This window comes from Nycticebus coucang, chromosome 14 (assembly GCF_027406575.1).
Source record: "Nycticebus coucang isolate mNycCou1 chromosome 14, mNycCou1.pri, whole genome shotgun sequence".
NCBI lineage: Eukaryota > Metazoa > Chordata > Mammalia > Primates > Lorisidae > Nycticebus > Nycticebus coucang.
Genome location: NC_069793.1, coordinates 99,809,749 through 99,835,889, shown reverse-complemented (window position 1 = coordinate 99,835,889; position 26,141 = coordinate 99,809,749). Strand labels below are relative to the sequence as shown.

The following is a 26,141-nucleotide window of genomic DNA, read 5'->3' as shown; positions in this document are numbered from 1 at the left end:
TGGAAGGACAGGTGTAGCCATGCTCATCATCAGCCTCAAGCAAAGAAATCAACTTTATTACATAGGGAAATTTACATTTGTTTTGCAGAGACAGTGGAACAAAGGAAAAATATCTTCAACTTTATGGGGTTGTGTACGTGCTAGGAAAAAGGTTACAAACAAGTTAATAAAAAACAATGTATTCCTGGGTGGTGCCTGTGGCTCAAAGGAATAGGGCGCCGGCCCAATATACCAGAGGTGGTGGGTTTAAACCCAGCCCTGGCCAAAAATTAAAAGTGCCAAAAAAAAATTTAACAGAAAAACAATTTATTCCATTACAATTATCTGTTTCATCACAAGACTTGTATAGAGTGTGGTAAAAGGCAAAAGCTTCCTGGGAGAGGATGAAAAACAAGTTGAAGAAAAACATGTTGTTCTTGACGGAAGAGGGAACCTGGGGGTTGTCCCCAGAATGTTTCCCAAGTTATGGGAGACCATGAAACCTCACGACCTGCTCTTCACAACAGACCAGTAAATACTCAATTGAAAATAGTAATATTTTCCAGGTCTTTGAAAAATACCAGGCATTCTTTCACATTGTGAAAAAATTATAAATAGCATATAATAAAATTCATTGTACAAAAATATCAAGGTCTTTACCTTCTAGAGTAGATAAATAGAGATAGCATTCTCATTACTGAGGTTCCTTCATGATCACCAATGTCATCTTTTCAATGCCTAAACATATACCCATTCTTTAGAATTTAAGTCAATAAATGGAAGCTTCTAAAGTGACAATATTGCCACTGTTTTCCTAATAAAGAGCAATGTTTTCCTAATAAAGTTATCAGTTATTTGCATATCTCTTCTATATGTATACGGAGCACCACTTATAAAGTAGTATGTAATGCATGCATGACCTATTTATAGAATAAAATGTTCTTAGCCAGGTTCTGTGCCTGTAGCTCAGTAGTTCAGGCCATCCCAGGCCTGCTGAAACAACAATGACAAGAATGAAAAAAAAAAATAGGCAGATGGGGCAGCACCTGTGTCTCAAAAGAATAGGGGCCGGCCCCATATACAAGAGGTGGTGGGTTCAAACCGGGCCCCGGCCAAAAACTGCAAAAAAATTTTAAAAAACATTAAAAGAAATAGGCAGATGTGGTGAGTGCCTGTAGTCCCAGCTAGCTACTTGAAAGGCTGAGACAAGAAAATCACTTAAACCCAAGACTTTGAGTTTGCTGTGAGCTGCAACGCCATGGCATTCTATCAAGGGCAACATAGTGAGACTCTATCTCAAAAAAAGAAGAAGAAGAAAAGAAAAGAAAAAAAAGAAAAATATATTCCTAGCCAATATGTAGAATCTACAAAAAAAGTACAAAATTATAAGTTATCTGGCAACCTATCTTTGAATATTACCATGTAAACAATGAAGAAATGCATAAATTAATAGAAAAAAATCAGATGAATTAAAAAGTAATAAGTATGGAGAAACCTCAAAGCACTCAAGCTAGACCTCCCATTTGATCTAGCAATCCCATTACTGGGCATCTACCCAGAAGGAAAAAAAATTTTTATCATAAGGACACTTGTACTAGACTGTTTATTGCAGCTCAATTTACAATTGCCAAAATGTGGAAATAGCCTAAATGACCACCAACCCAGGAATGGATTAACAAGCTGTGGTATATGTATACCATGGAATATTATTGATCCATTAAAAAAAATGGAGACTTTACATCCTTCGTATTAACCTGGATGGAAGTGGAACACATTATTCTTACTAAAGCATCACAAGAATGGAGAAGCATGAATTCTATGTACTCAATTTTGATATAAGGACAATTAATGACAATTAAGGTCACAGTGGGGGTGGAGGAAGGGGAGAGCAGAGAGAGAAAGAAGGAGGGAGGGTTGGGGAAAGGAAGAGCAGAGAGAGGGAAGGAGGAAGGGGGGTGGGGTCTTGGTGTGTGCCACACCTTTTGGGGGCAAGACACGATTGCATGAGGGACTTTACCTAACAAATGCAATCAGTGTAACCTGGCTTATTGTACCCTCAATGAATCCCCAACAATAAAAAAAAAAAAAAGAAAGAAAGAAAATAATAAGATGACATTACAAAACAGTTTATCTTTCTCCTAGGTTATAGGAATGGAGTCATTTTTACTAATTAAGCAAAATCACTCTATAAAATCAGTTTCAATTTGGTGATCTGCAAATTAAAATTACACTATTTGTTCCAGTGTTAGAAAGTAGTAGGAACTCCTGTAGATTGGGTACTCACCTAATGACTGTATCTGTTATCTCACCACTGCTTGCTGGAGAAGTCGTATGAAGTCAGTTTAGGATCAGGACCTCACAGAGCAGGGGTAGTAGCTTTCAGAAGTTTCCAAGGCAAAGTGAGCTCCCAACTTAACTCTGCCTGTTATGGAGAAGAATGAGCTTGGCTCCTTGAGAGTGTCGAATTTATAGGACTTCTGAAGATCACACCCGTAATGTCAAAGTGATTGCCTTTCCAGCCTCTTCAGATTAGGTTTCCTGGAGACAAAAGGAAAGATTGATTTATCACCTTGGCTACCTCCATAAACAAATTTCTACAAACATCATCTCTTTGTGAATCACATATTTTGTAAAAAAGAAACTCCCTACTACTGCTGATTTAGTATCTAAAAAACTATTTTTGGGTTTGTAGTTTTAATTATTAACTGATAAATAATTTCAGCAGTTAGTGATTTTGTCAAATGTCTAAGAAACTTTCAGGGTGATGTGCCTAAGGCTGACTTTACATGTATTTTGTTACTGTAGGAAGTGTTTCACTTTTCATATAGATTTATTTTCATATTTTAATGTGCAAATTTACCGTAAGAACATTACATTAAATGTTTATTACTTACTAATGGCTGTTACTTCAGGAGATTTCTTCTACTCCTTGCACTCCAGATAATGTTGCCTAAGGTTTTCTCTCCAGAATGTGATACAGAATTCTCTGACAAGCATTCCTCATAGTCTCTCAGAGGGAATATGAGGGAAAGTCTGGGAAACCACAAAACAGGGTGCCTCTGTGTCACAGAAGGGGAAGACACGTTGTGTCCAGGTTAATCAGAATTTATTTTTATTTCAGAATATAATTATGATGGGAGCCTTTTCCCTACAACACATTTAGTTCATTACCTATGGGGTGGGAAGAGATGACACATTGGAGCCTTGACAAAACCCCTCCCCCTTACAATTTCCTCCAAATATCTTCCACGTAGTTTGAGAGAGCCAAACTGGATACTGAAGAAGCATCTCAGATCTCTGCACAAGAGTTTTTAGGTAGGACAATTAATGACAATTAAGGTTATGGGGGGGGGAAGAAGAAAGAGGGACGGAGGGAGGGGGATGGGGCCTTGATGTGTGTCACACTTTATGGGGGCAAGACATGATTGCAAGAGGGACTTTACCTAACAAATGCAATCAGCGTAACCTGGCTTAGTGTACCCTTAATGAATCCCCAACAATAAAAAAAAAAAAAGAGTTTTTAGGTAACTGTCTTGGCTGCACAGAGAAAATTGGGATAGTAGGAGGGTACAGCAAGGCTCTGAGGACCTAGAGGAATAAACAGCAAGGAAGGAAATTGAAGTTGAGGACGGCCCTATTTTGTAGGATGCCTCATTATGAGCATAGGCAACAATGGATGATTTCTCCTCAAGGACTTTCCTGGTCTCCTCTGAGCTCTAGGTTTTCATCTGGATGGGGTCATACAGGGATATGACAGGAGGTTTGATTTTAGGGGCAGAAAGTACAGATTTGGGATGGAGAATCCCTAAGGGAAGGGGACCCTGCTTAGCAGATTCCTGGATGCTTGGGGCCCAGTGGAGGTAGAGTGGGAATAACCTTGCAGAACCTGAAAGTTCCAGAAATCCCCTGTCCCCATCACCAGTGGATGGATCCAGGGATGGGTCCAGTGATAGATCCAGTGATGGGTCCAGTGATGAATCCAGTGTTCACTGGACTGAGCATCCTCTTAGGCTCAGAAACAAGGATTGCAAGCGCTCTGGGGCCTACAGAGCAGAGCACTTTTCTATGATTCCTCCAAAAGCATCCAGTTTCACCCAACTGACAGAGAGGTCTTTGAGGACTTCTGGCTCCTAGAGTTTCTCTTGGATTTCTAAATTCCAAATTCACTGTCTGAACCAGGAGCTGCTCTGATTGTTACCCTGGTTTGTTTTTCCAGAGCAGACAATACAACATTGGCTCCATACATAGGTCTGACCATTCTAAATTACAATCCATCCTTCTATGTTATGAAGGTACAAAATATTTCCCATGTCAGAAGGACAGAAGATATGTAGTGACAGTTTGTTAGCTATCTTTACACATTTTGAACATTTTGGAACAGTTGGTATGTGTGCCTCAATTTGTTTTCTTGCACTCATTTCACAAATATAAGAAGATATCTGTGAAAAAGTCTCACTGAGAGGGCGGTGCCTGTGGCTCAGTTGGTGAGGCACCGGCCCCATATACCGAGGGTGGCGGGTTCAAAACCCGGCCCCGACTGAACTGCAAACCAAAAAATAGCCGGGCGTTGTGGCGGGCGCCTGTAGTCTCAGCTACTCGGGAGGCTGAGGCAAGAGAATCACTTAAGCCCAGGAGTTGGAGGTTGCTGTGAGCTGTGTGAGGCCATGGCACTCTACCGAGGGCCATAAAGTGAGACTCCGTCTCTACAAAAAAGAAAAAAAGAAAAAAGAAAAAGTCTCACTGAGAGGTTCTTTTAGCACCCACCTTTTCCCAGCCAGGTGCTTCTTCCTAAGCCAGTTTCCCAGAAAATTGTTTTCTATGCCTTCTTTTACTATTTAGTCCATAAATTATTGTAACAGAAAATCTACTATAGTGGAAAAGTATACAGCTTATTTTTAATGAATAATTCCTATCCAAACTCCATCAAAAGTTAATAATTCAATCTGGATGGCTCCTTTTCCTGAAGCATTTCCCACCTAAAGATTCAGGTGACCATAAAGAGTTGATGATAGGTTTGAGATGTTTTTCTTAAAGAAAAAAAAATTGTTTTAAAAAGAACAAGGATTATTACCTGGTCTTTAGACCTCCCATAGCATACTCATATATGTAGGTTGAAACTTTTGAGAAACACAAACATCATGACACATAAAATCCGTGTGGAGAAAACAGATGAAGCCCTCCCCACAACACCAATGAACCTAGCAAGTTGAAATTGGCAGGATGAATGTGAAAGGGTACTGTTGACTGTGTTATCTAGACGTGAAATAATGGACCATAACACAGTCTCTCTCAAAACTTCTATAGTGTGACAGATGAGCTCAGAACCACCCCCACCCAGTATCGTGAGAAGAAAAAGACCAGAAAGCCTATTGGCTAATGGAATATGTGGTGTCAGACGCAAGACATCTGGCTTCCCGCCAAAGCGGGGTGGAGGATGCGAATTACGTTTCTGCTCATCCTTGATCTGGTGGAGTTACTACCATGAGCAAAGCTCACCCTCTTGAACTGAAAAAATTTATGGACAAGAAGTTATCATGTAATACGAGGAAATACTATCATCATGTTAGAAGCTTTGGAACGAGTATGAATAATGGCTGTTCTGCAGAGAAATCCATGTCCCGTCTCCAATGAGCCTGTTTTACTATGATGTCAAAATCGAGTCTTGTACATTTTCATATTCAACTTTTTGTTAAATAAACTTTTCTAATAGTAAAAAAAAAAAACTTCTATAGTGATCCATGTATACTTTATGTACAGGAGGTGATTAAGTTTTAGCCATCATGTTCTGAGAAATGATCTTGAATTTCAAAAGCATGACTATTCTCTCCCAAGACCCATGATTTTACAAGGACTCCCAAAGGCTTTTGTTCATTCCTTTGTTTACAATAATTTTAGCAGCATCTCTTCCTAAATGAGGTACAGAAATATGTACTTGTTAATAAAACAATATGTATTATTCAGAACTAATCAGAAGTATTCTCTTGGAGGATGGTAGGATACACAAAAAAAATTGCATCAGCAGTGGGGAATAATTATCTTCAGCTTGAATCTTTCTCTATTTGAGGCTATTCCATCTTAAAAGGAAGATTCTAAATCATCCAACTATTTTCAAACAGTTTAATGGTGATTCCATATAGCACTGAAAAATATTACTAGGAATGACTTGCTGCCTGTGGCTCAAGCAGCTAAGAAGCTAATAGCTCACATACATCTGAGCTATTGGAATCCAGCCCAGGCCTGCCAAAGAACAATGACAGCTGCAACCAAAAAATAGCCAGGTGTGTGGCAGGCACCTGCAATCCCAGCTGCTTGGGAGGTGGTGGCAGGAAAATTGCTTGAGTCCCGTAGTTGGAGGTTGCTGTGAGCTGTGATGCTACAACACTCTAACCAGGGCTACAACTTGAGGCTCTGTTTCAAGAAAAAAAAAATATTACTAGGAATATAAAAGTATACAACCCTCCCCCACAAAGTTCACTATATCTGGTAGGCAATAAAAAGTATCAATAATTCAAAGGAGCAGAAAAAGAAGGCCAGTCAAAAGGGGGAAATGTAGTCATTCAAAACCAGAACTGACACAGATATTAGAGCTAGCAGGTAAGGACATTAAAGCATTTAAAATAAAAATACTTCATCTATTTAGATAAAGTAAGTCTGGATGTGGAAGGCATAAAAAGACAAATTTAAATTATAGAGATGTAATCTACAACTTCTGAAATGAAAAATATATTGATTTGGTTTAAAGAGATCAGACACTCCAGAAGATTAGATAAATAAACGTTAACACTACAAAATGAAACAGAACAAAGAATTTTAATAATAATAATAGTATTCATAACCATAATATTCATATTATTGGCTCCTTGATTCTCAAGGAGCCAAGCTCATTGTTCTCCATAACAGGCAGAGTTAAGTTGGGAGCTCACTAGGCCTTAGACACTTCTGAAAGCTACTACCCCATCCTGTGACTTCCTGATCCTAACCTGACTTCATACTACTTCTCCAGCAAGCACTGGTGAGATTACAGATATAATCATTAGGTGAGTACCCAATCTGCAGGAGTTCCTACTACTTTCTATCACTAAAACAAATAGTGTAATTTTAATTCGCAGATCAGTAAATTGAAATTCTTTTTATAGAGTGATTTTGCTCAGTTAGTAAATATGACTCCATTCCTACCTTCCTAGTTGGAAGATAAACTTTTTTGTAAAGTCATCTTACTAATTTCTAAGATGATTTTTCTCTATTATTTTATGTATGTCTTCATTGTTTACATGGTAGTATTAAAAAATAGGTTGTCAGATAACTTATAATTTTGTACTATTTGTAGATCTACAAATTGGCTAGGAATTTCTTTTCTTTTTTCTTTCTTTCTTTCTTTTTTATTTTTTTATTATTAAATCATAGCTGTGTACATTAATGTGATCATTTCTTTTTTTCTTTTTTGAGGCAGAGTCTCACTGGGTCACCCTCAGTAGAGTGCTCTGGCATTTTAGCTTACAGCAACCTCAAACTCTTGGGATCAAGAAATCTTCTTGCTTCAGCCTCCCATGTAGCTGGGACTACAGATGCCCACCACAATCCCTGGATATGTTTTAGAGGTGGGGTTCTACTCTGGTTCAGGCTGGTCTCAAACCAGTGAGCTCCAGCAATCCACTCACCTCGGCCTCCCAAGTGCTGGGATTACAGGCGTTAGCCACCATGGCCAGCCTGAAAAAAATTTTTTAAAGGAATAAGTATCATTACCTGGTCTTTAGACCTCCTATATCATACCCATATACATAGGTCAAAACTTTTGAGAGACACAAAAATCACAAAACATGAAATCCATGTGGACAAAAATAGATGAAACTCTCCCAGCAACACCAACAAACACAGCAAGTTGAAACTTGCAGGGGTCAATCAGAAAAGACACTGTTGACTATTTTTCCTAGAAAAAGGAATGGACCATAACACAATCTGTCTGAAAACTTCTTTAGTGACCCATGTATATTTTAAGTACAGGAGATGATTACATTTTTGCCACTGTTTCTGAAAAATGGCTTTAATTTCAAAAGCATAACTAATCTCTCCTGGGACCCATGATTTTTATAAAGACTCCCAAAGCCTTTTGTTCATTCCTTTATTTATGATTATTATAGCACCATGTCTCCACGTCTTCCTGGGAGGTAGAGAAATATGTACTTATTGGTCAAATAATATGTATTATTCGAAATGAATCAGAAGTATTCTCCAGGAGGATGGGTAGAATACACAGACAAGATTTGCATCAGCAGTGGGGAATAATTATCCCTAGATTGAATCTTTCTCCAGTTGAGGCTATCTTATCTTAAAAGAAAGATCTAAAACATCAAACTATTTCCAAACAATTTAACAGTGATTCCAAATAGCACTGAAAAATATTACTAGGAATATAAAGCTATACAAACCCCCCACAAAGTTCACTATATCTGGAATACAATAAAAAGTATCAATAATGAAAGGGAGCAGAAAAAGAAGGGAATAAAAAGGGAAGAAAGTAGTCATTCAAAACCAAAACTGTCACAGATATTAGAACCAGCAAGTAAGGACATTAAAGCATTTAAAATAACCATACTTCATGTATTCAGATAAAGTAAGTAGAGATATGGAAGGCATGAAAAAACAAATTTAAATTACAGAGATAAAATCTACAACTTCTGAAATGAAAAATGCATTGGCATTAATGAGAGATCAGACAGTCCAGATGATTAGATAAGTAATGTTAACACTACAAAATGAAACAGATTGAAAAATTTTAGTAATGATATTCATATACTCGTATTTTCTGTCTGCTCTGCTGTGATGGTGAATTTTATGTATTAATTTGGCTAGGTCACATATTTTAGTGTATTTAATGATGCCCTCACTGAATATAAGAGTTTTGGCAATTTATAAGGAAATTAATTTGTTCACAATTCTTTTTTTTTTTTTTTTTTTTTTTGTAGAGACAGAGTCTCACTTTATGGCCCTCGGTACAGTGCCATGGCCTCACACAGCTCACAGCAACCTCCAACTCCTGGGCCCAAGCGATTCTCTTGCCTCAGCCTCCCGAGTAGCTGGGACTACAGGCGCCTGCCACAACGCCCGGCTATTTTTTTTTTTTTCGTTGCAGTTTGGCCAGGGCCAGGCTTGAACCCGCCACCCTCGGTACATGGGGCCGGCGCCTCCCCGACTGAGCCACAGGTGCTGCCCAATTTGTTCACAATTCTAATGGCTGGAGACTCCAGGATTGGGCAGCTGCATCTGGTGAGGCCACCAGGCTGCTCCTACTTATACAGGTAGTGAGCATGTCCTAAGAGATCACGTGGCCACACAGGAAGCAAGAGAGGGAAAACTAGGAAGCTAGGCTCTTTCTAAGGACCCACTTTCTATGGATGGAATCCATTCTCAAAACAGCTACAACTCACTCACCCCTGATGGAGGGCATTCATATATTGATGAAGGTTACAATCCAGGACCAGAACACCCAGCACTAGCTCCATTTTGCAAGTTTGCCTCCTATTTCAACATGGTGTTGCCAGGGATGAGCCACACCAGAGCTCCATGGCTACCAGTTTTTCATCAAAAAACAGTCTAAATCTTCCTGTGCAGACAGTTTTTTAGATGGGATTAACATTTCAATAGACTGAGTTAATCAGTATTTTCCATGAGGTGATTTTGCCTTATCCAATCAATTAAAGGTTTTAGAGAAAACCTTTGAGGAGGAATAATTTCTGCCTCCAGTCAGCCTTCACACTGAGACTGCAAAATCACCTCTTCCTTGACTCAACAGCCTACTAGCCTACCTGTTAGATTTTAGAATTACCAGAATCATGAAAGTCAATTCCTTAAACTCCAGGTAGATAGGTGAAGATACGTATGTATTTGGATATATATATGGACATGCCTTGCTCAGTGATGAAGCTACCTTCTGAGAAATGCATTCCTCAGCAATTGTACCATTGTGTGACTGCTACTGAGTGTGCTTACGCAAGCCTAAATGGGATTGCCTATTATACACCTAGGCTATATGGTATAGCCTATTGCTTCTAGGCTACAAATTTTCACAATATGTTAATGTACTGAACACTCTAGGCAATCTTAACACAATAGTATTTGTGTCTAAATATATCTAGACATAGAAAAAGTGTCATAAAATTACAATATAAAAGATTTTACAATTGGCTGGACATAGCATTTCATGTCTATAATCCCAGAATTTTGGGAAGCCAAGGCAGGAGAATCTCTTTTTCTTTTCTTTTTTTTTTTTATTGTTGGGGATTCATTGAGGGCACAAGAAACCAGGTTACACCAATTGCATTTGTTAGGTAAAGTCCCTCTTATACTTGTGTCTTGCCCCCCAAAGGTGTATCCACACACCGACACCCCCCTACATCCTCCCCTTTTCCTCTATTTTTCCTTCTCCCACCCCCTCCCTCCTTTTCTCTCTCTCTCTGCTCTCTCCTTCACCTACCCCACACTGTGTACTAGGTCATTAATTGTCCTCATACCAAAATTGAATACATAGGATTCATGCTTCATTCTTGTGATGCTTTACTGTGTTTCACTTTCATCCATGTTAATACAAAGGATGTAAAGTCTCCATATTTTTTATTGGCTGAATAGTATTATGTGATGTACATATACCACAGCTTGTTAGTCCATTCCTGCGTTGGTGGACATTTGGGCTGTTTCCACATTTTGGGGATTGTAAATGGAACTGCAATAAGCAGTCTAGTGCAAGTGTCCTTGGAGTAAAAGGACTTTTTTACTCAGTACATAGGGTTGTAAATACATATGTGTTCTGGGGTGTCATTTGATCACAATTAGACTTCAAAAAAAGTATCCTAAGGAGATTAAGGAGAGATTATTGTAGACTCAGATGTGAGGATATTTCTAGAAATTTCATTCGTCAAAAACTGTCTCAAACTTCTCTTAAAATGTTGTGCATCATCCACATACTGTCTCATATTCTCACTTTTTGGTAACAATCAGATGAACAGCTGTGTGAGTCGCCCTCCTTGGTGCTGTTAAATGGTGGTCTCAGATCAGAGGTGCCAGTGCTGAGCAAGCAGAGTGGTGTTCGACTCCCAGGTGTGCAGGGAAGCCAGGCTGATGTGGGAATTGCACGTCTTTTGTCCTGTATTTAGTCTCCTGTGATGCCTTTTGCCCAGTGTCTGAAAACTATTCTTTCTTATCATATTTCTGGTTTTTACTTGTTGAGGATGGAAGAACAAAGTTGGTCCTTGTTACCCCATCTTTGCCCACAACAAGTCTGTGGGGAGTGTGTGGAACTTTGCATTCAATATTTTACTTCAGACAGCTATACATTGTATCTCCTTTTATCTTTAGCCAGCTTAGGGAGTGCTTAGAGTTCCATGAATTGATCCATTTCCTGTCAGCTGTTCAGTTTATCAACATTGGCTTTGTTTGATGTGTGTTGCTGAATCAATTGTGTAAGCCTGGTGTTTTTGGTGTGAGGGCTTCCAAGAGGGTTTCTGCAGGTGAGGCTGTCTAGACCTGTAGCACTGTGAGGAGGGGGCCCCATTGAAGGGTGGCCTCCTCAGCACAGCCCTATGTCAGGGAGGGCCAGGCAGAAAAAGAAGCCCTGGCGGACATCACTAAGTGCAAAAACCAATGCAGAAAATCAGGCAGTGCAAGGGTATGGTCCAGTCATGACCCTCCTTTCCTGTTTTCTGGCAACTCCCAGGAGTAGAAAGTCTGTTGTTGTTGTTGTTGTTGCAGTTTTTGACTGGTGCTGGGTTTGAACCCGCCACCTCCAGCATATAGGGCCGGTGCCCTACTCCATTGAGCACAGGTGCTGCCCTAGAAAATCTTTAATAACCCCTGACCTTGAGTTCTCCTCCCCAATTACTGATTCAATGTTTAAGGATGCTCCAGCCAAAATTGCCAGGCACCCTCTGGCCCTATTTCACAACAGGTTTCCTGATGCCTTACAGCACTGTACGTATGTGGTGACTCCTGGGTGATGCCCAATACCAGAAGGAATTTTAAGGCACTGGCTTATTCCCCATTATACCCCAATATCTGAATCCACATGTCCCCAAACAACATCCCCTTAAAGACAAAACATGCAGCCTTCAAACTCCCATAGTGTCAGGTAGGCACAGGAACCCTTGGCCTCGGCCCTGAACACAGCACACTGCTGGGCTACAGGGGTGGCTAGGGCTTCAGAAATGCCTGTCCAATATGAATCCTGGAGAAGATACTATAGTCAAAGCCTCTGAGTTCAGAACAGGAGAAAATTTTCTAGATAGATAACAGGAAAGGGGGGAGGTAGAAGGTAATTCCTTCAGTCTTCCCATTGGAGTTTGCCAAATTTTTGGCTAATAAGACTATAGCTATGAAGCACCTGTGCCCTTCAAGGACCTCACAGCTACCGGACTTACAGCACAAGAACTAGTAGCATCACCCTGTCCCCAGACCCTGGTATGTCAGGGAATCTGCCCTTCCCCCATCCTTCTGCTCTGGGAGAAGTTGAAGGAGGCACCTGCCTGGTGATCACCAACCTTGCTCTCACCCCAGGAATCCTCCACAAGCATCCTTTGCTCAGTCACCCGACATCTGGGTCCTGGCTGGGTGCAGCAGCTCACACCTGTAATCCTACCCCTCCAAGAGGCTGAGGCAGGAGGATGTCTGAACTCAGGACTTCAAGGCCAGCCTGAGCATGAGTAAGACCCCATTTCCACTCAGAATTTTGGCCAGGTATTGTAGTGGGCACATGTAATCCTAGCTACTTGGGAGGCTGAGGTAGGAGGATTACTTGAGCCCAGAGTTTGAGGTTGCTGTGAGCTGGGATGATGTAGGCTGATTCCACTGCACTCTAGCCTGGGCAACAGAGTGTAATTGTCTCAAAAAAAAAATAATAATAATCTGGTTTGTAGCATCAGCAGAACCAGGAGCAGAGAGGGAACACCAGTGTGCCAGGGCCATACTCCTTATGTGGTATATTGTGGTTATTCATTGAACATAGGGTTGCTAATTTTGATTTCATATTTAATAATTACAAAATACTTATGAAATACATAAATTTTATTCATAAAAAACAGGGTGTCACACACCTGTGTTCTCTACACATTCAAAAACAAAATGTGGTCCTTATCTCTCAGGTCCAGAGTGTGCCTCTTCCCTTGCCCATGGCCCTCCTGCCCAGGGCATCAGCTTTCGGGCAGCTAATCCTGTACCACACATTTGCTTACCTTCATGACTCACCATCAGCACTGCTAACCCTCAATATTAGAGTGCATAGTTGTGCAGTTTTGCATGTTTTAAAATGTACAGAAACATAATACTCAATTTATTCTACCGTTTCTTTTTTTGTTACATCATGATTTTGTTTTTCAATTTATCCAATTTGTAGCAGGGAGCTGTAGATTTGTAACTGTCGCTACACACTATTTTCTTTAGTAGGATTATACCGTGATTTGTTCATCAATTTCAGCACTGGGGGAATTGAGATTTGATCCCTGGTTTTTGTTTTTATCCTTTTTATTACTCCCATGACTGTTAATTTTGTTGTTAGAATAAATTTGTACCTGGCACACATAGTCTATTTACACTATTAATCGGGAGTCTAATTGTATACAAAATGAGCATTACTAGACATTAGACTCTAAGAGATTTCTCCAAAACTTAACTCTCATATCACGACATATTCTGGGGATTTCTACATGTGTCACCAAACCTTTATATTTTTTCAATGTTTATCTAAAGGTAGTAAAATTTTCTTTCATAGTTTTTATTTATCTGATTGCTAGTGACTTGGAACATCTTTTTAAATATATTTCAGACTTTTCCCCTGTGAACTAATTACTGTGGACTCTTGTACTTACAAGAGGAGGCTGTATATATTCGTACTATGAGTCTGCAGGTTATATGTTCTGAATACTTATACTCTGTTACACATTTTTTGTGTGTTATAATATTTTTCCCAGCATTTCTCCTCCATTTTTGTGTCTTGAAGACTTTCTTATTTTTTCTAGTCATGTTAAATTCATTATCATTTACATAATTTGGTATGTAATTTTTGTTTCTTTATTTAGAAATGTCTTTATAACATAAGGCTACAAAGATAGACACCTATTCACATTTTTAAAATGATAAATTTTCCCTTCACATTGAACTAACTTGATTCACGTAAAGGTGATTTTTGAGGCTATCAGGTCAGTATCTCAGCATATTTGCTGTGATCCACTTGCAGTACCTGACCGATCAGTCATAAGCCAGCACTCATGCATCAGGTGAGCCTGAGCCTTTCTCTGTGGTTTCTGGGGGAACCATGGCTTAATTGGTACAGCACTTGGAGACCATAGCATCTGCCACTGATATTTCATAATACATATTTGATATTGTCACTCATAAAAAATACTGTTCTAGCACTGCTGTTACTCATATCATGTACAAAATTTATATGCATAAAGAAAGCCATTAGAGTCTTGTTGTCATTTAGTGGTGTTTTTCAGAGAGGTAAGAAAATCGAACAAACAGGCTAAGATTGGTGGTTCACACCTGTAATCCTTTGCTGTGGGAAGCCAAGGCAGGAGAATTGTTTGAGTCCAGGAATTCTAGACAAGCTTAGGCAACCATAGTTAGACTCTCATCTCTACCGAAAATAAGGAAGGCAGGAGGGAAGGAAGGAAGAAAGGAAGGAAGGAAAGAAGGAAGATACAATTCCAAATATGAAAGAAATGAATGTTTGATTATGATGTCTTCTCCAATTAATATTTAAGAAAATAGATTGAACTCATAAATTCATTATTCTGCTTATACCTGGAATGTTTTGGATATTGTGGTTCTCCGGTATTTTCTGAACATAAGGAAGGTTTTTCCTTTGTTATCTGAATGAATCAAAATGTAAAGGACCCATGAGTACGTTCCATGAACATAATCTTTATCGAAAGTGATTGACTTACTTTCTGAATCCCCAAAATTCTCTGTCAGAAAACTTAATCTCTCCTATTATATTCCTTTCACTGAGAAATATACAATCACTTCTATTAAATCAAATTGACTCTATGGATACCTAGGTCCTCAAATGGAAGAAATGTACTGAGATTTGCCTCTGTAAATCAGCCAAATCAGTGTTTATCAAAACATTACCACTCATTACAATCCTCTGGAAGGTTTTTGCTAAACTATGGATGGCTGTCTTCACCCATTGAGTGTCAAGGATTTCAATTCCAACAAGTTCCAGGTGATACTGATGCTGCTGGAGCTGTTGGCAAACCACCAGCCATAATCATTTATTTACTCCAGGTTATCCTTAGCATTTTCTAACCAAGTGGTTACACTGTATTTAGAAGACTGCATATGCTTTATAGCAATTTTTAATTTATTTTTGGTTTTGATTAGTATTCTTGTTCAGTATCTACAAACTTTCGGATCCACATTTTGTTCAAAATAACCTTCTTCTTGTTATGATGTAATTCCCTGAGGAATTGTATTCTATGTGACCACTAGCAGAGATGATGGAGCAGCACACTGTGAACTCACACTGTTGGAGGCAGCTTGCTTATGCATTTATTCACCTACACCTATTCACTCATCAAATATTTGTAAGTACTCACTATGTCCTCCACAGTATGTTACCTGCTGAGAATGGGGTCTGAATATGAGATACAAACTGTATGCTTCTAAATTACACTATTGAGAAAGAACCAGCTATTCTGTGTTTATATACAGAAAGACTGTCCTCCCTATGAGGGTCAGTCGAAGTCTCACTGTGAAATAATTTTTTATCCTAAGGTGAACTGAAATATAGAATTTATTAGATTGACCGAAGTTAATATCAGGCTGATAGGAGCAGTGTGGCCAACCAGGTCTGTCCAGAATGTAGAAACTGTGTTCATTAAGGTGGAATCACACACCCAAAGATTTTCAGAACTGCAGGGAGCAAGCACAGTGCAGTGCACATTTAGGTACCAGACCACAAGAGATGATTTCAATGTAAAGAAAATGGGACAACAGTATTTTGCATTTAATAATATTTTATTGAATAACAATAAAATGTGATTCCATTAAAGTGCCAAAACCTTTAAGACAGCAAACTATGATTGATTTTCTTCAGCTGAGAAGGGCTCCCCAGCACATGGAAGTCCCAGACTTGCAGTCAGTTTCCTGCCTCATCCCTGCTCATTTGTGTCCAGTGATAAAGAAAGGCCTGACAGGGAAAGACAAGGAGCCAGCGCGGTACTTCCATATGAGGGAACTCTTGTCAACATTCACAAAACTCACACTTCCACTCTGCAAATCAAGATACACACCAACCCGGCCCAAAGGTTTCTCTATAAACTGAGGAATCACTGGTGAGGTTGTCCAGAGAGTGCACTGATTATCCTGCCTCACACATGCAAGAAGAAACATGTCCCCAGATACAAGCATTGTGCCAAGGCTGCATATAGGGTAATCTCTAGAGACCCCTAGAGCCCAGTCCCAAGAGTCATCCACATCCAGCTCCCAGTAATACTTCCCAGCGGTGAAGGCCTGGTCTCCCCAAGCAGCAAAATAGTTAGATTTTTCAGGATTCAAAGATTGATCTTGATTGTGAGATCTAAATGTGAAGTTTCTCAAATCATCAAACAGCCTGATGTGGTGATTGCTTACTTCATTGTGGAAATAAATCTCCACTGTGGAAAGAAGAGAATAGTACAGTCAACATCTATTTTACAAATAAATTATCTCTGAGACATGAATGTCTACCTGGATGGTCAGTGGAATAAATAGGCCAAGACCACCACGAAGGCAGTTCTGGCGGAACTGTATCAATTCACATGCTACCCATAAAAATTAAGCAGAAAGAAGGATCTAATCACCGTGGGGAGATTCCTTCAACTTCAGAGACTGTAGAGAAGGAGGCCATGCCTATCGCTCCCTGGTTACTTTTCACGGCACATGGAAAATCTGGAGCTGTAATTACATAGCAATAAACTTCCCTACATTTCCCTTCCTGCTTTCTGGAGAGGGGAAAGGAGAATCTGAGACCTAGAGAAATGGCGATCACCCTGCCCGTGTTACTGTAGGCCAGCTCCTGAGCACTTAAGCTAAATATGCCTGTGAGAAAGTGACTTCCTACTAGGAATTTTGTGCCTTTTACTCCTCATTTCATCTAATGCTTAATCTGCCACTCTGCCTTAGCCTTAGATGTGCTACTGGGCTCTAGGTCCTGCTTCCAGAACCACTGACTTTCTTTCTGTTCATAAAATACTGTCTGCATTTACTTATCAGTTTATTCGTGCATTTTTCTGATATGCCCAATTGAAATGTCCGTTATTATGAAGTCCAGTGATTCAAAATTTTACAGGAAAGTTATTTTAAAATGAAACATTGGCATCACTAATTGCATTTAATTAGAACTCAGAGGTACTGAATACATCCACATTTCTGCATTGCTCCTCGCACTGACAAGCTCCCTAAGAATGATTCCAATTCTCACAGAGACCTTCTGCTTGAGGTTTTTTTTTTCCATTCTCGTTTTGCACCAGCTTTTTTTTACTGTAGTGCAATAAACACATGTCTATGCTATTCATGGCATTACTTTGTCTCCTAAAGGAAAGACCAATGAAGAAAGAAACACTGGCTACAGGAAACATTATCAGAGTGGACCTTGGGCATTCCCAGTCACACTGCAGGCTGACACTCACCCCAGTAGCGCCTGTATCTGTCCATCAGTCCAGTGATGGCTCTGACACTGAGCTCTGGATGCACAGGCCGGGGAATGTGCAGCTGCACGGTTTCACTTCTGGAAGAAGAAGTATTCAGTTAATATTTTGACTCCAAAGACTGCTTCTGATTCATAGTCACCTCCACAAACCCATTACAAGATTCTACCACTCATGAGGAATCTTTCTTACTGTTCTTACTTTTCTCGTTGCCTAACTGCTTTTACCTCCTGATTCTCAAGAGACACTTGTTTTTAAAAACTACATAAGAAAATCTAGTCCACATACTTCAAGATATGTCTGATTTTGAATCTCAGGGAAATAGGCAGCTGCCTTCCAGTCACTTCTGAATTGAGACTTTCACACATACCTCTGAGCCATGGGGCACAGATCAAAACTAACTTGTGATAAAGGAGTACAGGACATCATATTCAGAACAGCACATAAATAGGTGGACACATAAATCATTTAATACATATAATCTAATTTATAATGGCTTCACTTGCTAGAAACAGGTTGATCTCTTTAATAACCCTCATGGCCCTCAGTTCACATTGAAACCCAAACTTACCTCATCAGTAGGTCTCCAATATCCTGTAATGAGAAAAGAAGAAAAGTTTAGATTTCTTCTGACATTGGGCATTGTACCTACCCCAGCTTAGGGTTTAGGAAAGTTCAGAAAATTACTCATCACAAACATTCCGTAAAACTTATCAACTAGCTGTCCTGTTCTTCTATAAAGGATAAGCCCAGTACAACCTGTTAACACAATCAAAACTCCTGATGAATTTAGAACCCTGAGGGTGAAATGAAGAGAGAGAAGCACATTGGTAGGAACCACAGTCACCAGCCTTGCTAAAACCATCAAATGTCTGACAACTGTTCTTCCAAGGGGTTATCCCAAACACCAGTGAATTATGACAATTTGTATCTAGGACATCCACAGAGAATGAGGATGTCAAGGTGACCTTGTCTGAAATATTTCCATATTGTGCATTGGAGGTAAAACTGGAATGACCAAGTTGCTTCTTTCTGGTTATTAGAAATGAGGGAGATAAGAATTCTTGAAAGAAAACTTGGGGAAACTACTCACAATTACATACAGCTTTGATATGAATGGCCAGGAGTTAGTTTATATCTAACATAATCAGGTGGTAAATCCCCCTACCCTCAATTTGATGCAGAAAATAAGGAAATATGTTTTGGGTACCAAATCAACAATGGAGGTTAAACATTTAGCCATCCGCTAATAAGAAGTGCTGACCTGGAGCAGCTCCTCTTCTGGTTTATGGCACATGTCCATCACTTCCTTATACATCTCCTTCAGTTGTTTCCTCTTTTGATGCATTTTGGCCACACTTCTCTTCAGTTGTTGTAAAAGGTCTCGGCCCTCCTTTCTCAGGTTCTCCAAATGTTGTTCTTCTTCCTTATGTAGAACTGGATGAAGCTCACAGTATTCAGTCCTGATCATTTTTCTCACTAGAAGCACATAGTCCTGTAAGGAGATGGGTTCCCCACATTACATTTCCAGGCCAAGATGTATTCTCCTGCACACACACCTCACCTGTGTCTTTTTGGCTTCTGCCCTCTACCCATTAGCTGTACACAGCTTAAATCCATATTGTCAGAATGCACAATTCATCTTTTTCTTTCTCCTTCCTTCCTTTCTTCCTCTTTCTCTTTCTTTCTTGTTAATCATAACCAGTTTATTAGCCCACAGCCTAACTAAATCATTTTTTAAATGCATTATGTGCTCCTTAGTCACAAGCACTCAGGAAGCATTACTTCTGTCTAATGTGGTAACCTTAGTTAGGCTTCCTTTAAAGATGGAGGCTATTTGGGGCACATTGATTTTTTTATGCTTAGGTGACCTTTTTGATATGAGTCATCTTTACTGTCTTCTGATATTAGTAAAGTCAAGGGATTTATCTTTATTTTTATCTGCTATCTGTAAAGGTATTTTTATTTCTGCTTAAATTACAGCATTTACAATTCACGATTTCAGTGTCCTTTAGCACATCAAATAATATTGATAACTTTCATTTCATTTTGCTATAAAGATATGTCAATATTATTTGCAACTATCCAGTTTTTTGCTACTTGAGAAACAAATGGTAAAATAATACATTTTCAAAATTTAGAAGGTTTTTCTCCTTAATACAGAAGATAAATGCCCTGATTGCACAATGTATGCCTAGATGTAGCATTGTTTTATGATTCAAATCACCACCACCCAGAAAGTATTTCTTTAGATTTTCTTAATGGAGATTACATTTGCTATTAAACTCGCATGGAAAAACTTATACTAATCATATTCACATCATAATAAATAGCCTATCATAGCCTTGAGGCAGATTACATTTTTCATGTAAACATTAAGAATAAAAGTATGGAGCACATTGCAAGTACAAGTTGGATCTATCATGTGTAGAACACAAATGTCCTAATGCTATAATTGGGTAAATGAGGTAAAAGCTATGTTGATTAGTATGACGTAAGCACTCCAATTTGTACAAAGAATCAACACATTGAAAATGGCATAAATGTATTTATGATTTATGTACAAAAGACTTAATAAAAAAAAAATGAAAGTATAGCATCCTTGGGTGGCGCCTGTGGCTCAGAGGCTAGGGTGCAGCCACATATACTGAGGGTGGCAGCTTTGAACCTGGCTCTGGCCAAACTGCTATGAAAAATAGTTGGGCACTGTGGCAGCCACCTGTAGTCCCAGCTACTCGGAAGGTAAGAGAATCACCTAAGCCCCAAAGCTGGAGGTTGCTGTGAGCTGTGACAACACAGTACTCTAAGGGCAATAAAGTGAGACTCTGTCTCAAAAAAAAAAAGAATAATAAGAAGAAGAATTATAGCATCCACTAATTTGAGAATCAAATTACATCAATATTTGCTTTTGAATAATTTTAAATGCTTTCAATACAAAGCATGTATGAATATATTAATAATTAAATAATTATACCTTTCAACATAAACATCTAGGTAATTATTTAATGTAAAATTGTGGGGAAAAGACATCAACATTTTATAGGATGTGCAATGTTTTTCCAATCACTTATTCCCTGGTATTTGATTAAGCAGTGAAGAGTGGATAAACATCTCACTATACTCATCCCAGTTGTAGATTTTGGCATGTAAAGGTAACATTGCTAGAATGATAAAATTTTAATGAAAGATTCATGAGATTGATGTCATTCATAGATATGCTGCTTGATTTTAAATCTCTAGTCTTCAGAAACATTTAGGGAGGCTAGTGTGGTGGCTCACAACTGTAATTCCAGCACTCTGGGTGGCCAAGACAGGTGGATTGCCTGAGCTCTCAAGTTTGAGACTTGCCTGATGCAGAGCTAGACCTGGTCTCTACAAATAGGCAAGTGTTGTGGTGGGTACCTGTAGTACCAGCTACTTGGGAGGCTTAGACAGGAGTATAGCTTGAGCCCAAGAGTTTGAGGTTGCTGTGAGCTGTCATGCCAAAGCACTCTACTGAGGGAAGCAAAGTGAGACTTTGTCTCTATACAAAAGAAAGAAAAAGAAAGAAAGAAAGGAAGGAAAAGGAATGGAAAAGGAAAAGGAAAGGAAAGGAAAGGAAAAGAACACTTAATCCAATCCTATACCCAAAGTCCTGGGTTTCTCTTGGGCTTTCAAAAGACTGACTATTGCTTCCCCTAATACTTAGTGCCACAGAGACCAGGTTTCGATAGTTCTCTATAACATCACAACCCTATTCCACTCAGTGAGGTCCAGGTATTCTCATTCCTCTGGAGTGAATTCTATGGTAGCATCCCAGAATGCTGATAGTTCCTCAGCCGGATTTAGGGCCATGGTCTTGAACTTACAGACATCTGAGTCCTAAGAGACACTATCTTCAGGCACCAGAGTGGCTGCCTTAGGCACACATTTCCTGGCTTCTATATTGTTCCAGCATCCTCCTTATAGATTTTTAGTACTTGTGGGTCATAGGGCTATAGAGGATGCAGCAGACACAGAGAGACATTCCATAGTTTTTCCTCTCATCATATACAGAAGGAGTGTTAGCTGTCTTTCCCTCAATGCTCTACCAAGTCCTTCAACAATTTCTGAGACACTGGAGAGTGACTTTTCCCAGTTACTTTCTTTAATACATATCCTCTCAAATCTGAAATCCTGCATTCAAACAGTTGAAAGTTAAGGTTTCTTATTAGAACCTTATATGAACTATTGTGATCTGTTTAACTCATTAGTTTCCCCACACTGCAACCTGATCATTTAAATTAGAAGAAATATTGTATTGTACATATAGGATTAGAAGCCTTCAGACAAGAACAACAAATCTAAAATTTCTGAACCTAAGCCCTTAAAAGGATTTCTATTATCCTAATTTCTTTTTCTTTTTTTTTTTTTTGTAGAGACAGAGTCTCACTTTATCACCCTTGGTAGAGTGCCGTGGCGTCACACAGCTCACAGCAACCTCCAACTCCTAGGCTTAGGCGATTCTCTTGCCTCAGCCTCCCAAGTAGCTGGGATTACAGGCGCCCGCCACAACACCCGGCTATTTTTTTGTTGCAGTTTGGCCGGGGCTGGGTTTGAACCCACCACCCTCGGCATGTGGGGCCGGCGCCCTACCCGCTGAGCCACAGGCGCCGCCCTATTATCCTAATTTCTATAGTACTCCTAAATAAGACCATGGGCATCATATGGGCCAGCCATTTTAAAAACATTAATTCTAATTTCATTGTGTCTCCCAATAATCATGTGTTCATTTTTGAGTCCACTGAGTCTTTTTGCTTTTGTTCTATCCATCTTTTTCAGCCTCTCAACGTGTTCTATATTCTCCTACCGTGTCATTGTATAGCTTCTGTGCAAACTGTTTTAACCATGACAGGCACACATTTAAAATTGCTTTTCTTTTCCTTTTCTATTTTTTTTGCAATTTTTGGCCAGGGTTTGAATCCACCATGTCCGGCATATGGGGCCGGCACCCTACTTGAGCCACAGGCACTGCCCTTAAAATTGCTTTTCATACTTTTCCATCGCCAGTGAAAAGCCTACCCCATTATGTGTTCTGTAATCTAGAATTCATCTATACATAAATATTTGCCTGAAACACCCATGGAAGTTTTGTCACCTATTTTCCTCTCTCAAATCAAATTGATTTTAAATCAGTATTGAGAAATTTTGCAAAGCCCAGTAGTTACTGAATTTCCTCAAAACCCTGTGTATGCCTTCAGCATACTTCTTGTTCAACTTTCTTTGCATTACTTAATTTTTGTGGTTGCTGATACCTTTGGGTCTAGAAATACTAAGAACGCTGTGATCCTCCACTGAAAACCCCATAGCAGGGTGTCCCAAAGGTCACTATAATAAGGAAAATTTATATTATATGTTTAATTTTTAAATTTTTATTATTTATATTTTTATATTTATGTATCAATCCCTACAGAAATGTTTTATAAAATTTTGTAACAAATATTTTGTAAAAAAAGAAAAAAAGCTACATGCAGCTAAAATTTCTCATCTTCCCTATGTATATATGGTGGGAGACCTTTAAGACAACCTGTGTTTTTCCCATTATCCTATCCACTCACTGAATATCAGAACTCATGAGTTCAGATTACGTTTTTAGTGGCTAATGTTGTAGCATGTCTGTCCCAAGCTTAATCTGATGGAAACATTTCCCATACTTACGGTCCAATGTTTAATCACTATTCTTTCCTCACTGAGGTTTCTGTTATTTTCCTGGATCTTGTCCCATAAAGATCTCATTTGCTTTTCTAGTTTATCCTGCAAAAGAGATATACATGTGAGCAGCAGACAAATAATAAAGAATTCTGACCTTGACTTACGGAGAGTCAAGGGAGATTCAATAAAAGTACCTTAGGGAGAGAGGCAGGATTATCTTGTACTTTTACCCTGCATAACTGTCTATTTTAGAGAATTTCAGACTGTCACTGACATGTAATGTAACCATTATCAAGGTAAAACAAATATTTGATGTATTGGGGGTAAGTTTCAGGGAAGCATCTTCCCTAGTAATGTCCATCTACAATTGCTTCTCTAATGCTCATTCAAATGTAATTAAAGCTAACATATTTGTCAAAATCTGGTAAGCATGTCCCCAATATAACATTTTTGTTCTTTTTTTTCTTTCTTTCTTTTTTAGAGGCAGAGTCTGACTTTGTCACCCTCAGTACAGTGCCGTGGTGGCACAGCTCACAGCAACCTCCAGCTCTTGGGCTTAGGCGATTTTCTTGCCTCAGCCTCCCAAGTAGCTGGGACTACCGGTACCCACCACAACACCCAGCTATTTTTGTTGCCGGTTACCTGGGGCTGGTTTTGAACTCACCACCCTCTGTATATGGAGCTGGAGCCCTATTCACAAGCACCACCCCCAATATAACATTTTCTATGTGTAGTTTTCATAGTCAATTATCTCTGAACATAAGAGGTTTCTGTTGATGTGTGCATAATCCTCTTACCTAAAACAATAATCAATTTATGTTATCATCCTTCTATTGGAATGCAAACCTCATGGAGGCAGCTACATGTATGTGTAATATATACCCAGTATATATTAGGCACTGATAAAGAACAGAGGACTCGGCCTTAAGTTTGTCATCTTCCTTCTAACCTCTTTTACTATACCCTCATGCTCTCAATATGATCTCAGAAGCATCCCTTACCCGCTGGTCCTCAGCTGCCCCTTCAATGGGACAGTGTCTGTGAGCCCTGTGCTCCTGGGAGTTAGAGCAGAGCAAACACAGCAGGCTTCTGTCCACTTCACAGAACATCTTCTTCTTCTCCTTGTGGATTCTACACATTTCTTCCTCAGAGCTCAGGAATTGCAAGAGACTGGCCTTTCTGGCAATGGACACCAGATTCTTCAGAACAATATTGGTTTTGAACTTTCTCTGCTGTGATGGTTCTCTGCACTCTGGGCAGTGGGAAGAATTTTGGGATACTTCCCAGGAGAGATAGAGGCAGGGTCTGCAAAAGCTGTGTCCACAGCCTATAGTGACTGGGTCTATAAGGTAGTTCAGGCAGATGGCACAGGTGATTTCCCTCTGGAAGACTTGCAGTATATCTAGGTCCATGTTCCTAAAGAAAGAAAATTAGAATTTATTCTTCTGCCCTAGAGAGGCAAAAGTCTAAGCAAACATTCATTCCCATGTTGACTGAATAATACTCCTATCTAGAGCAGAATAGGCTTACCTTTGCATGACACAAATGGAAAACTGAGGCACAGACTTCTCAAGCTTTGCAGATAACTGGTTATGTACTTAACTAACATGAATCTACTTTACCAAACATTTTTCTCCTCTAGAAATCTACAAGGCTTTGGCTGGGCACCATAACTTAGTGGTTAGGGTGCTGACCACATGCACTGAGACTGGTGGTTCGCCTGGGAATGCTAAAACAAACAAACAACAACAACAACAACAACAAAAAATAGTTGGGCTTTGTGGCAGGTGCCTGTAATCCCAGCTATTCAGGAAGCTGAGGCAAGAGAATCACTTAAGCCCAAGAGTTCGAGGTTGCTGGGAGCTATGATGCCATTGCACCCTGAGAGTGACAAAGCAAGATTCTGTCTGAATAAAAAAAAAGAAAGAAAGAAAGTCATTTACCAGTCTTACTTTTCTTACTTTCCTTACTTTCCTGCAGGTTGCTCAGACTGCAGGAGCTTGACCTAATCTGTACCTCCAGGAGTTTGGTCTGGAGGGATTTGGCAATGGGAGTAGGGAGTGAGATTAGATCTCATGATTACATTTAATTGTTAGAATCCTCCTACACTGGCCAGATCTCCAACATCACACTTAAAGTGTTATCATTTTAGATCTAAATTAAACTCAGCTAACCAAGCACCTACTATGTTTTAAACAACAACTTAATTCAATCAACAATTATTTTCTGGTACATTTCCTCTTCCCAGAACTCAACATATGATGCTTACAGAAACATCCTTATCAGTAGAAAATGAATGTTTCACAAAAAAATAAAATAAAATGTGGTAATGTAGAGAATACCATGTGTCTATGTCTTCTGTGTCATGATCTAGGAAATGCCAATGCCTTTCCTGCAAACCCATTGATAAAAATGAATAAGAAAAATGTATACACAACACATTTTTTTTAAAAAATTTCTCCTTTGATGTCTTTCATTGTCTCTAACAGATTCCCTCCCAAAATCAACTTTGAGTACATGGGATGAAAATGAACTTTATAGGTTTGGATACTTCAACCAGTGTATTTGTATATAAATACCCTAAGCTGTTGAATCTGTTCTATCTTTATTATCTATATCCTGCTTTGAAACAGACTATCCAGAGCCTGCTTAATGGAGAAAAAGCAAAGTGGGAGTGATGGGAAACTAAGAAGAAAAAGACAAAGATAAATATAGGATTTGGAGGACGGGTGCAGCCATGCTCATCATCAGCCTCAAGCAAAGAAATCAGCTTTATTACATAGGGAAATTAACAGTTGTTTTGCAGAGACAGTGAAA

General features: G+C 39.3%; 1 protein-coding gene across 1 annotated transcript; it reads right to left on the bottom strand.

Annotated features, from left to right (window-relative positions):
* Positions 1-16,128: 16,128 nt before the first annotated feature.
* On the bottom strand, positions 16,129-24,736 carry LOC128564560 (tripartite motif-containing protein 43B-like). The gene is made up of 6 exons (XM_053559987.1): positions 24,326-24,736; positions 23,331-23,426; positions 18,919-19,149; positions 18,226-18,248; positions 17,637-17,734; positions 16,129-16,622 (listed from the first exon to the last, which is right to left on the bottom strand). The coding sequence occupies exons 1-6, from the start codon at positions 24,734-24,736 to the stop codon at positions 16,129-16,131; spliced, it is 1,353 nt and encodes a 450-aa protein (XP_053415962.1).
* Between the last annotated feature and the right edge of the window lie 1,405 nt (positions 24,737-26,141).

Excerpts from the sequence above, each read along its gene's own strand:
- LOC128564560 (XM_053559987.1), bottom strand. The coding sequence starts at position 24,736 with ATGGACCTAGATATACTGCAAGTCTTCCAGAGGGAAATCACCTGTGCC. Across the intron at positions 23,427-24,325 it reads GGGCAGCTGAGGACCAGCGG|GATAAACTAGAAAAGCAAAT; the intron begins GTAAGGGATGCT and ends TCTCTTTTGCAG. Across the intron at positions 16,623-17,636 it reads CAGATACAGGCGCTACTGGG|TGGAGATTTATTTCCACAAT; the intron begins GTGAGTGTCAGC and ends TTCTTTCCACAG.